The sequence below is a fragment of the Acyrthosiphon pisum genome, chromosome A2 (assembly GCF_005508785.2).
Source record: "Acyrthosiphon pisum isolate AL4f chromosome A2, pea_aphid_22Mar2018_4r6ur, whole genome shotgun sequence".
Classification (NCBI taxonomy): domain Eukaryota; kingdom Metazoa; phylum Arthropoda; class Insecta; order Hemiptera; family Aphididae; genus Acyrthosiphon; species Acyrthosiphon pisum.
This window is the reverse complement of record NC_042495.1, coordinates 95,624,898-95,639,230: the sequence shown is the minus strand read 5'-3', so window position 1 is coordinate 95,639,230 and position 14,333 is coordinate 95,624,898. Positions and strand designations below refer to the sequence as shown.

General features: G+C 30.2%; 1 protein-coding gene across 2 annotated transcripts in view; it reads left to right on the top strand.

The window, feature by feature from the left end:
* Positions 1-14,333, top strand: part of Cpx (complexin) — a gene marked incomplete at its 5' end in the record, with an annotated part of 148,620 nt that overhangs the window by 21,071 nt on the left and 113,216 nt on the right. For both annotated transcript variants that reach the window (NM_001163174.1, NM_001163173.1), the window contains 1 exon segment: positions 3,010-3,109. In NM_001163174.1, coding sequence (NP_001156646.1) covers positions 3,055-3,109 — 55 coding nt within the window.

Here is a 14,333-nt window from a genome sequence, read left to right as displayed (position 1 = left end):
AATTGTTCTAAAATTGTTTAGGATTATTCATAGTACAAAATTAAAGTTAAAATTATAATACCGAACGTTTAAATATCGTCTAAATTAATATTAATGAAAATGTCAATCCTAAAAATTTTTAGAACAATTATTTTCAGAATTACAATGAAGAAAAACTGAAAATTGCGTGTATTTAGATTGGCTGTAGGTAACTCGATCAATTTTGGACTTAGAAAGTTGGTTCAACTACCAAAATGCATTAAAAAATTAGGCAAAAAAAAATTAGTAGTTAAAATAGGTGGTTGTCATTTAAGATAAAAAAGTTGTACTGCGCATGCGCAAGTCTAATTAAGTTAAAAAAATTCATAGGCCATAAAAAAGTGTATTTTTATGTCATAACACCAAATAGAAAACAGAATTCAAATTGCATTGCACTACTCAAAGAAATTAAGTGTTCTAAATTAGCGATTACACACTGTATTATCGTGACAGCATGATAAACAAATTCACTTCTTAATGATCCTGGTATACATAATAAACCTAAAATTGTTATAACTAATAAGTATTCGTATTAAGTTATTATTTTATGGGAAATAAAAAATGTTGTACCTATGTGTACAGTTAATATTTAAAATATCCATTTAATAAACTATTAAACAGATCGATTTAAAATAAATCGAATTTTATATTGAAGAGATCACGTGGAGGATTAGAGGGAGGGGGCAAAATTATTTTTCCTCAAGCGAAAAACACAATAATTATGGCACAGCGATATTTAATATCGAACGTGAAATGTGTTTTATAATACGATGTACTAAACGTCTCAATTTCATTGGATTTATAATATTATTTGTGTACTTATAAGTATTGAAATTCATATATCATAAAGTATGTTACATCGAATAGCATATTTACTCAAAGATAAATCAAATGATTCGTTTAAAACTGTTTTTATATAGAGTTTATTTATGGAATAATTAAATTCTATATTATTATATCGTATACGGTCTTATAAACTTAAGCTCTAACAAATATCAAATGTGTTGGTTTTATCAAATCTATACAGATCTACCTTATTAAAACGATAAAGGAATATAATATATATAATAAATATATATTATTATACTATATCAATAATATAATTTTACATTTATATTTTTCAACCTCAGATAATATACACAATGTATTTATATATCACTGCGACTGCAGTGCAATTAGTATTTTCATCGATAGTTTTCAATATAAAATATTATTATTATACATTTGAGATTCTGAGAAGAGTGATGAATATATTGATTTTACAATGATATATGTTTTTTTTTATGTCTGTCATCACGTTTCGAATGTTTCAATGTTTACTTCAACATTGTTTCTAGAAATAAATTTAATCTAGCTGGTACTTTGGGGGGTCAAAAGTAAAATAAACAAAAATTAATGATTTAATCTCAAAAACTGAGATAATTATAAAATAATGAATTTTTTTTATGTATATCTAAATTTTAAAATTTAATACTTAAATTTAAATTAATAAGTTTTCCTAAATTTGACAAAAAAAAGTCAAATAGATTTTTTTTGAGCGTTTGAACTTAGACGTTATATCTAATTCAACAGTGAATTAACAAATCCTCATTTGTTATTTGTTATTTTTCTTATTTTGATGTAATTCAATTTCGTAGGTACTTGAAATTTTTATCAAATATTTATTTTATCATTTTCTATTAAATATTTTGTTTTGTTTTGAAAACATTAAACATTTTTTTCTATAGATATGAATACAATTGTATTTGTTGGATCAAAAAGCTTGAAATATTAATACAAGGTTCCTCAGAAGTAGTTATAATAGGAGTTGAGAAATATTAAAGATCTATAAAAATAGTTTTTTTTTTAAATAATTAAATTAAAAATGTTGACAAGATTTATCGAAATCTCAAAATTTCAAATTTGTTTCTAGTTAAGAAATTATAAAACGTTGAATTTATATAGCTAAGAATTGAAAATGTACAAGAAGGATTCTTTTAAATAGTTAATAATGTAACCAACAAATCTAAAAAAATATATATACACAGTTCTTTTTTACAGACGTTTTAAGTTTAAATTTGGACGAAATTACATATTAAAATCAAGAATAACGGGCTTAGTTATTTTGTTGTAATTTAAAAATATTATTCGTGTGTATATGAAACTTTTAGCTTAATTTATTGTATTTTATACACAAATTTCAATTGCAATTTTTAGGCAAAAATTAATTTAACCTACTGATGACTAGTAGAAAATAAACTACTTTAATCACAATAATATTACCATCCAATATACTTAGAAAGTAATAATACAGACTGACAGCCCATCTTTGCTCTGAACCGGTTTTCGTATACAATGATTTAACACATCTTCTACATTAATTCTCTAGACACCATGTACAACAGATAGTTACCACTTATTTTTTTTTTTATTTAAAATAATATTAACTACGATCGATATATTAATCATAGTACAATATGTAAATTAGAGCAACAATGATCAGAAATAAGTACATACATGAAAACATGGGAGCGAGAATTAATTATAATTATATTATGTTTGTTTAGTCACTTACTATAATTTACTGTGTTCAATTTGATTTGTTCCACGTTCGTATTCTATGTAGCACAAAGCATACGCAATACTAATTGTTTATATCACACAAAAACGTGTACATTTTTATTTTATTTTATGCCCAATATATAAGTATATTAAGCCATTTACGATATAAAATTATTTTTTTTATTTTGGGACTTATTAAATTACTTTTTATTTAGAGCGGTTGAGTAGTTGCGTTGTATTTTTATAAAAAAAAAAAATAATAGAATTTAATAGAAAAAAAATGTGTTTTATTTATTTTACTTGGACTTTTTAAAATCGTAATTTGACTTACTTTATGTTGAATTGTTATAAGAAAATAACCATCAACGTTTGAATTCACTAAATGAGCAAAATAATCTACGATGATCGCCATAGTGTGAAATCGATTTTGTTATAATTTTTTTCCAAGTACTTAACAGATTATTTTATCTTTTGTTACAGAAGCATTGAAGCATAATGGCGGCTTTTGTGGCGAAGCAAGTGGTCGGAAACAAATTAAACGCCGTAAAAGGTACGCATTTATGTTATAACTTATAATATTATTTTATAAGTCTTACCTCTTTGACATAATTCGAAACGTAGTATAATTCATTTAATTTTTTTGGTACAATGAACACTTTTTAAAAATAATTGTGATGATGTGCGCCCAGGTGACAAAAGCTTTAATATAATATAAGTACACAGTGTAGCTAAAATTGTGATATTAAATATCAATATTTGATAGTCAGTCACTTGATCATGAGAAAAGTCCTACCGAATTATTTTAGTAACGTGTAAAAGTTTCACTAGGTAGGTAGGTAGTTAGGCAGGATTGTAAACGCTGCAAACAAAGAGTGAATAGTTGATAATCAAAATGGTTAGATATTATGCTCTAGAGAATTTCGGAAAAGTTACTGAATTTAAAATACTATTAACTTTTGTCGGCCTCGAAACAACGCTGTCGCCGTTGTGAAACGAATGTGAAGGCACCGAAAATTCCTAGGAGACCCGGGCTTCTTTACATATTATTATTTTTTCAAAATAAAAACCTAAAAAAAACAAAACAAATACAACTTAAAAAATATGGCTTTCAAGCCATTTAATGCAATAAAAAAACACCGTCGCGTTTTTATACCTCTAAAAGTTGCAGTCGTTCAGAAGATTTTTTTTTTCACTTGATCCCCCAAAAAAACGGTATTTCCTAAATAGAAATATTGCGTTTTCCCCAAAAAGGTCGAAAGCATAAGTTTGCTTTTTTTCTTTTAAATTAGTTTTCATAAATCATTCAATTATAATATTTTAGTATTTCTGTTAATGATATAGCGGTTGAGACCATGCTTAAACCACGACGATGTGACGCGATGTGATCTATAAAATGTGTATTTCTTTATTTTAATAATAAAAAAGTTATTCACTGTAAATAAAATTGAAGAATACATTTTCAGTTTACTTCATAATGTTTAATAGCATCGTCCAAAAATGTAAAGATATTATATAGAAAAAGATACAATTTATTTTTTTATTTGAATATTGCATGTAACTCTGAACAGCGTTGATGTATATTATTGTGTACCTATGTTCTATGTATACAATGTTTATTATTTTATTTAAATTGTTCCATTGTATGTTTTATTACTAAACGAATCTTGGATGTTAATCATTAAGAGAAATACAATTGTATTTTATTCTTTCTTTATAAAAAATACGTAACTACTAAAGTTAAATGGCTGTAATAAATAAAATAATGTTTGTAAATCGTAATCGACAATATAATCGCGTAATGTTTTCAGCAATAGTACCTAGGTATACATTATAAAACCATTATTGTTTAAAAGTGCTGGTAAATACAATAAAATACCTGCGTATTGACCTACCTATGAAATATTTGTATGTATGATCAATACTATACGTTCTATAGAGCACGGACTACAGTGAATAAATAATAATAAAATGGTTTTAAAATATTTATAGGCATTTATAAGATTTTGAATAACGGAATTTTTACTTAATGTCCAAACGAACGCGCACAGTATGTCACGTCACGATATCATTCCGGTTGGTTTAATATTACGACTCGTAAAACATGGACATTCATACATTTATGTACTATTGTACTATCGTATTATATTATGACGTTCAGGCCGTTCAGGATGATACCAATTTTTTTCAAACGTTTCCCATTAAATTACTAATAAACGAAAATCGTTATTATTCTTATGCGATATTGGGCGATTTATGGTAGAAGGGGAGAGCTGTCAAAGACTTATCGAATAATAAAATTCCCAATTCTCTAAAACTTTCGTATTTTAACTTATAACAGACTATAAATTGAATTTGCGTATTTAATTATTGAAACGATTTATCATTGTTTAATAATTATTTATGAATTATATTCTGTTACTGTTTTTATTTATATGCGTCGCAATGCATTCAAATGTTGAAAAAAATAAATCTCTCTTTGTATCATATGATCTCCCGGTGAAGTCGACGTATACCCCTGTGGGGGTGGCACATGCCACAATTTAATACTGATGTATATAATATATATTGTGTATGGCGTACCTTAAATGCGTATTAAAATTTTTTTATAAAAGGTATTTTTGTAATACCCGGTGATTTTAAACAAAGTGAATTTCAATATTTCTGTGTCGAAATCCGACCAACAACCGCCTCTGGGTTTGTGGAGGTGCGGTGGGGAGATGAAAGTGGCTCGAGTAGGAAAATTGCACTCTGTGAAAACCCAAGCACACACACACACACTTCTGCGATAAATAATAATGGATTGTTATTGACCGACAGCAAGATAATGGTCGTCAAATTAGCTAGGCGCCACCGCGGGCTGACTAAGGCTGCGCGACTATTGTTCGTTTCGTAAAAACACACACCACGCCACGTCGGCGTCAACAAAAAGCCGAAAAGCCGGCAATGACGCAGCCGGGCCGAATATTATACGAACGGCCTTGCCGAAAAAAATAAATAAACGCACATATACGCGTGTACATATATGAGTAATAATTTGTTCGTCCCCCGCTTGCGCCATGTGCGCCCGTTTCGCCCTATGCACCGCAATAATAATAATGTATATATGTCTATCTAAACGCGGGGTTTCTACTCATTCTCGTTCTCCTTCTTATTATTATTTTCGCGAAATTCAATTTTACGCACACGCGCGGCCACCGTATATTTCTTTATTTTTTTCCTCCCGGTGCGCGCGTGTTGAAATCTCCTATTTTCTCAAAGCACCCAATAAAATAAATATACGACCTCGCCCCCGTGCCGCCGCTATTATACATATATTTTATACCCATTGAGGTCGACATTATACCGAAGACGTTACTGCTAAAGCGGCATCCTCCACACATACACACATATACAAAAGCTAAAATATTTATATCATACGCTGCCGTGCATGAGCCCCGTGAAGATTTAATAGTTCTCTGCTGCAGCGTGTGTGCGGGCTCAAAATAATAATAATTTTTCCACCGCTGCTGCGAATAACGGGTTGTTTATTGTGGACGTCGAGACGATTAAGAACTCAAAAGTATATATAGTATAGCACACTGCCACCGCCGTGACGTCGTCGTGTAATATACGCGATAATAATAATAGTAATAATAATTTAACGTCGTTTTTTTAATTACCGGCCGTCTCGGCCTCTTATTGTTTACTACGTGGCTATTATTCGCAGTTGCTTTCTGGCATGAACAGAGCGTTTTTACGTCGATCGCGTTTTCCGCGTGAAATCGCGATTCGCACTCGGCCTCATTGTCGTAAAAACCTCTCGGGGTTATTATACCAACCATTTTTCCGCACCCCGAAATGAGGTCGAGTCGACATTTTTATGAATTATTTCCTGAAGCCGTTTCACGGAACGTTTTTTTTTCTGCTGCCATATTCCTGTGCCCCTGCCTGACGCCCCCCTCCCACCCTCAACACACACGGTATATACGCTATTATTTATTATTTTAATATATATTTCCACCTTGTGTGCAGGTACGATTCAGGTGTATATATATAGTGAATATTTTGACACGAAGGTGCAATTTTATTAAAGAACTCGCCAATTAATATCTCGCGTACACCCAGCGCGTATACACTTTGCGAGAGTTTTGCATGATTAAACGTTAACCCTTAGTATATAAGTACGCGTATAATAATTATATACTATAGCGGTGCACTGTATATAATATATATATTGGTACACACTGTTACTAGCAGTATAATATCTTTCAGTAGGTTGTATATATATGTATATAAATATATATTATAATATAGTAGTGCAGAAAATCAATACTTAAAAAGAATTAAACCAACTTATTTTACTTGTTTTTCATCGCATTAATGGAATCTTGTACACGAATAAAATTCCGAGAGACAAAGACAGAGTTCGGCTTTTCCATTGGAATTAAAGCCTGCGACCGTTTAATCCAACCGCGCACTTAATGTATGCAGTATGCACTTTGTTGATAGGTATTATAGATTTCGATTCGATAAATTGCAGAATTTTCGTTCCAGAGTTACTACGTTATTTATTTATACGATTTTTTTCAACTCTCCGTATCGTAATTAAGTTTTAGTACGTCTTATTTTTTAACGAGTTCTTCCTACTACTTTTTTTTCAATCGAATAAACAAAATTGTTTTAAAATTTTAGTTAAACCAGAAATATACAGTGGTCTTGTTTTTTAAAAAAATGTTTAAACGGTTGTTCGAAATCAACATATTTTATCATTTATGATAGTAAATTATTGCCTATATTCGTTTACATAGGAACAGAGTATTTAAGCTATCACGCATCAATGTCAAATTGACGTTGGATATTATATTTGAGTCAATCTCCGGAGTAAATTTCTTTCACTCTTCGTCTCTACGTGAATATAACAATTTGTAATATTTAAATAAATTAATGTAAGTACCTATTTTACAACATTCATTAACATCGTAATATATAAAAAATAATTGTTGAGATTGATTATTATGCCGTGTAAAGGAAAATTTCAATGTAATCATTTAGGTCAGCCATAAAATAATTATAAATTTTCTCGATAAAAAAAATCCCGGGAAAGTTTATTTTTACACAAACAAATTGAAAAAAAATAGTTTTATAATATTTTACAAGGTATTATAATAATTATTTTTTACCACGTACTTTAGTATGCGTTTATTGATTTTAACTACATAACACTGCAGTGTTAACTTTTGCATGACCCGATCCCTGATAAGCGAATGAAGCCAAACATAACGTAATTTTAACCTACCCTTGTAATTGATTTTTCTGATTATTTATCAATTAAATGTTATATTTTAATAACAATAATAAGTACTATATCTTTCATAAAAAATGTTGAAAAAGGACATTTTTCCATCACAATAATATTATGTTTTTTTCAAAAACAGCACTCAGTTACATCGCCAAGAAGACGTTATAGCACGATATTATTTTATTTTATATAAAATATATACAACGCATTGAATTATGCAACGCTACGTGATATGATGTATAATATAATATTTTATTTTTTTTGACTGTCTGTTCTCCCCCCACCCTTTTTTCGCTCACTCTCTGTCCTTATATAAATATATATACAGTATGTATTTTTTTAGTAATTTTACGCAAAAGTTACTGCTATTTCATGTTTTCTCCTTTATATACGAGAGATGCGAATAAATGTTTATTTTATGCGCTTTTGGATGAGTTGCGTACACAATATTATGATATATATATTATGTATATAATATGTATTATGTAATATGTATATCTTATATATCCGTCGTCGTCGTGTACGCGTATTGAACTTTGAACGGTAGTCGTACGACGACTGTGTCTTAACGATCACGTCGTAAAACTATAAAGGATAAGGTGGGAAGAATAGTGAGTGTGTGTGTGCGCGCGTTATATATATATATAATTATAGAGAGAGAGAGAGAGAGAGAGTTCGATTTCGGATTATCGCTGTGCAGGTGGATATTTAGGTATATATTATTTGTTTACTGGCCGAAGTGGATATATATATAAATATATATATACATATACATATAATTCATGACGTATACATTGTACCTACATTTAATATATCGTTTAGAAAGGAATAACAAGACTCAGAGTTAATTTCCAGCTGTTTCGAACGACTATACAATGTGTGTTTATAGGGTTTTATACTGCAGCTATATAACGGAATAAAGACTTGTGTCATATATACTACGGTACACATTTTCATTCCAGTCTGATGTATACGAGGTATATTACCGTCCTATAGGTATAAGAGCGTATAACGCGGTGAAATAAAATATATAATACACATTTCACTGGTTACCCAACGTAATAATATATAATAATAATAATATATTATACCGTCATACTGCGCGGTGTATTAACGACTGAAGACTGTTTGCAATAAAGTAAAATAAACATCACTGTTACCGTAGTAGTAGCTATACAAATAGGATAAATAATATGTTTAAAATTTAAAATGTACAAAAATAGTATTCCTTCTAAAAGAAATTGATGAATAATCAACAATTATTACCCTCATATCGACTAGTTCGTTTTTCTACCAGTATAAAATCTTCATAATATTAATAGTACGAATAAAATAAAAATAAAAATATTGCAAAATTATAGAAGTTTTTAAAGTTTTAAACGTTAAACCAAAAAAAGTATTATTTAAGCATAGATTCACTCATAGTTCTATTAAAGCCATATATTAAGTACTAATATTTTTAATTATTTCTTATTTTATTTATTAAATAAAAACAGACTTTTAGTCTGGTAAACTTTCTAAACTTAAAAATAAACTTGATGAACTTTTAAATTTAAGTACATTATTTTTGGCAAAAAACTTTTTAAGAGTACTACATTTAAAAATTCAGTTTTTTTATTTAGTTACTCGTAGACCGTAAGAAAAACTGTAAATAAATATATGTATATTGTATATTGTATGTATAATAAGTAGTTTTGTTTAATTTTGTCTTTGTTTTATGAAAAATTGTTTTAATAACAGAAACAATTACTTGACAAAAAACATAAAATTCGTATTTTTAGAGATTCTCGTACAACGTTTTGTTTACATGTTTAAATTAAAAAAATAAATAAATCTTCTCTCTTAAACGGGAAAAAAATAAATTTAATTTGCTTCAAAGTTAAAACGAATAATCCGTTTTCAAAATATTATAATTTTATGAGAAATAAAATCAAGCTACTAAAATTTCTTGTGCATATCCTATAAATAATAAAAAAAATTAGGAGGGAAAGATGGATGACGTCATGACAATAAACTGTGCGTGGTAGTCCTACAGCGAAAAATAAATATGCATAATTTATCGTCATCGGCGTGTTTGTATGGGTAGTACTAGTGCTATTACATTGCCTATATCATCCTCGCGGCTAGTCAAAGTAAACTGCACACGATATCGTTTCGGAAATTCGGTGTGATCCAAACCGATGGAAAATGTATTTTATATATTTGTACACGTCTTCTCGCACTGTATTGGTTGTTGTCGGTGCACCTCGTAACCGTATATACATTATACGTACCCACTACCCATACACTGGTTATGGTTATCGCGTGGGCTGTTCGTTACGCGTTCGTCACCGGAGCGTGTTCGACGATGCGTCACACACCGCGTCGGTCGACCGGTTAAAAATAATAAACTATATTTCGTAAAAACGTTTCACGCTGAACACACGACTCCGTTTAACCGCGGTACAACGTCGATGGTTGTATGAACAGAATCGTTTATTCGTTCTCCCTGTCATCCGGCACACGACGCGTGTATATTTATATCGATCTGACGGCTGATCCTCACCCCCTTGCTGCACACGACGAACAATTGACTATAACCCTCCAGGACGATCGTAAAAGCCGACTAGAAAGTGAAAATTCTTATATATATATTATATTCAAGACGTATGTGTTCGAGTGGAAATAATTCCAATTATAGGTTCATAATGGAACGGAAAGTCGCGGTATATTATGGTAAGGCGTACGCATGGTACCCCCCAAGTCTACAACTATATACTGGTTAACCAAATAAGATGTAATAATACATGTACGACATAATAGGCATACGATTAGGGTCCCGTCAAATGCATCGACAAAAGTTCACAGATCTCTTGAATGGTATATACCTACATCAAAAGTGTAAAGTATGATAATATTTTTCACGCGTATAAAATTTAATATTTTCAACATGTCGAATAAAATAATGCAATAACAATATTCAATGAGATTTTGTATTCTATATTAATATAATATTATATGGGGTTGAGTGGACATTTTAAACGTATTAATATAAAAAAATAATTATCATTATACAATAATTATGATATTATACGATATAACATCAATAATGTGATTCGATAACGCCCTATTCAATGGGGTTTATATTTCTTCAATTCCGGATGTTTTACCATGAATATAGTATATTCTAAGATTATGTTTGTCGAACAATATGGGATTATTTAAATATTTGTTCAAGGTTCTAATAATCTAATAAATACAATTGACAGATATATTTACCTTTAAGGGCAATATATTCTACCTTTTGATTAAAAAAAAAATAAGAAAATTGATAATTATCCTTTTGCATATTTTATTATTGAAAAAGAAAACCTATACATACACATATATATATATATAACCGTATCAAATCTTTTTTTAATAGTTCATACTATACAATATTGCCCAAATAGTAATTGAGCCTGCCTAAACGCTTTTACAGATAAATTAAGGGGAAATCGAGACGCATACCTTACCTACGTGTCATCGTGTAGCAGTTGCGCGTATACCTTTTGGAATAAAACTCTTCCACAAACTGTATAATGCGCCTATACCAAAATTATTTGTAAGTCTCCAAAAAAACTGCCGTCGACGAGGAGACCACGAATAACGAGGGCATCAAAACGGATGTAGGTCGGGAGCGTGTTGGACGATTTCATTGTAATATGTCGTCTTGGTAGATGATTGGAGAAGTATTGGTTTTTTTCATTATTTATTTTTACGTAGTTTAAAATAACTTTATTCGAGCGTAAATTATATTATAAATTACACTATAAATCGTTTAACATCAGACTCGGGTTACCGTTTTTTTTAATGTTTATCCGTGATATATATATATCTATATATATATATTTATTGTGGTGCATAATTTGTGGATCGACCGAATTATTTGGCTGACATTCAGGGCCCTCTTTGTTTTTTGGAACCGTATTGTTTTTTTTTTTTTGCGTTTTATTTTGTTATTTGATGTCATGTTGTGTAGAAGTCTTTTGGCACGCGTTATATTTTATCGGCATTTGTATATGCATATAAAACGGTAGTTGAACAATTGAAGTAAAACAAATGACTCGTCTAATTTGTATAATATATCATTTACGACTTATGTAGCCATAGTTTACCAAGTTACTATTCTAGGTATAAAATAATGTTATTTTTTCAAAATAGACAATAAATATTAAACTGCGCTTGTGTCGAATTCATAATTTATTATTATCACACTCTGAACCGATTTTCCGAGCCACGAAAGATTTTTTTTCGAAAATGTATAAGACCGTCTTATAAGGTATACATATTCGATACAAGTTTTCCGATACGATTTACTAGACATTCTTGCAAAATAGTATCGAAAAACTAAAAACAAAATTGTTAGTTGATTGGCTGTACTTGTGATGTTGGGAAGTAAATTAAACTCGACGCAAATAAACGATTATAACTTTTTATTATATACGCGCGAGAACTCATAAAAGGTGCGATTTGAAGAAACAACAGCCACATGAACCATTAGTAAAATATAAACAAAAGCGAGTTACTTATTAACTTATATAATACACTACCGCAGTGCTTCGATACCGTTATATATTTATGACATAATAATAATTATCCCTGTACATAATGTCTCTATTTTCATTAAAATATTCCAAATAATAGGTAGGTATGCTTTTTCATACCAATCGGCTCTGCGTAGTAGAAGATAAAAACTAATAAGAATAAACTACGATTATAATAATATTATTTACACGCATACAATAGCTTCTGATCCCCACCGTTACATAATTTACATTGGATAACATATAATAATATATCTTTTGAATTCATTCAAATCCATATAATATGCATGTAGGTGGTACGCGTATAATACCGACATCATATAATATATTATTATTACTTTTACAGATTTTTTTTATTTATATTTGTATTGTATACACTATACATCAATAAGTTCATTTGATAATTTGAGGTACAATATATAATACATATATAATCATGCTCTAGTTCCATTTCACCCAAACAAAATTATTGAACTGTAAAACTAATCTTTAGACGGATAATGTTAGTACCCATATACGCACTCTTTACAGAGATTATAATATTATATACCTACCACTGTATGCCCGTTTATTAAATCGTAAAATTTTTGCACGCTCTTTGGAAACCATGAAACCTTATGTTTTCGACCCGTAGTTGACCGTTATAACTTGTCGGGGACACGCGTTGAGCGCTCACACTGTCAGAACGCATACACAGTATTATACATTTGGTGTTTATTTTGCGCGCGCGTGCTTATAAGAAGTTGCCATTAATAATAAATAATAAGTCATAGGTAAAACTAGAAATAACAATAATTGAGGTAAAACTATCACTACAAACGGATCCGGGTCAAAGGAAACAATGATATTTTCTAACGCGTGATATACATGGATAGAATTTGATACCTAGGTACCGGCTATATTATAGAAAAACGATTTTCTCTATTAAATTATGGCTAAAGTTGTTCGCACACTTACACTGCATATTACAATATGTACAGTGTACACATTACTACTTCGTGGGAATCCTCGCGTCGGCACAATCTAAAATAAACGAATATATTATTATTTCTACTTAATAGTGATTTATGGGTTGCCAAAAAACTTTTGTAATAACATTTATACCCATATACTTTCAAACGCACAAACACTCATATCGCTCGTTTATGTGTGTGTGCGTGTGTACGTGTATATGACACACGTGCATGTGAAAGTTCACAGCTCCCTCGCGTTTCCGTCCGCGGGGCGCACAATTGGATGTACTTTCGGAAGGTATTATATTATCTCTGGCTTACTTGTAAACGTAAATATTTCGCTCTTCGTCGGGTGTTCGTTCCGCAATGATAATGATAATATTATGTCACATCATAGGTGGTGGACTGTCGCGATACGATTTAATATTTTGTCGCAGAAACAGTTATATAATATACGTCATAATAATATAGTGCCCTTTTATTGCGATTTCGTTTCATCCCCGCTACTGCAGACCGTCACATAACAATTTGATGTGAACGTTTTAAACGGTCGTGTTGACGATATTTGCCATGCAAACGTTCGACGAACTGATAAAAACGCAATTCAAACAATATAATAATTCATCACTTTGCAGCAGTTTGTATAGCGATAGTCGAGCGCGCGCAACACTTTATTTGATTAATTTCTATTGTGCAGGAATCCGCATTGTATGCTGATATTAAATTATCATAGATATGTTCGTTATTTGTCACGGATAATCATGTAGACCACTGCTGCACCCCGTCCACACGAAGTTTGTTGGTATGACGATGTCGACCGTCGCTATACTTCGTCATGCGCCTCGGAATAGTATATTATATTGGAACTTTTGCAATTACATTTAATAATCAAATACATTATGATGTGTGTAGGTATACAATTATTTCGTATATACAGGGTGTTTCACGATGAACTGACATTTGCAATAACTTGTATTC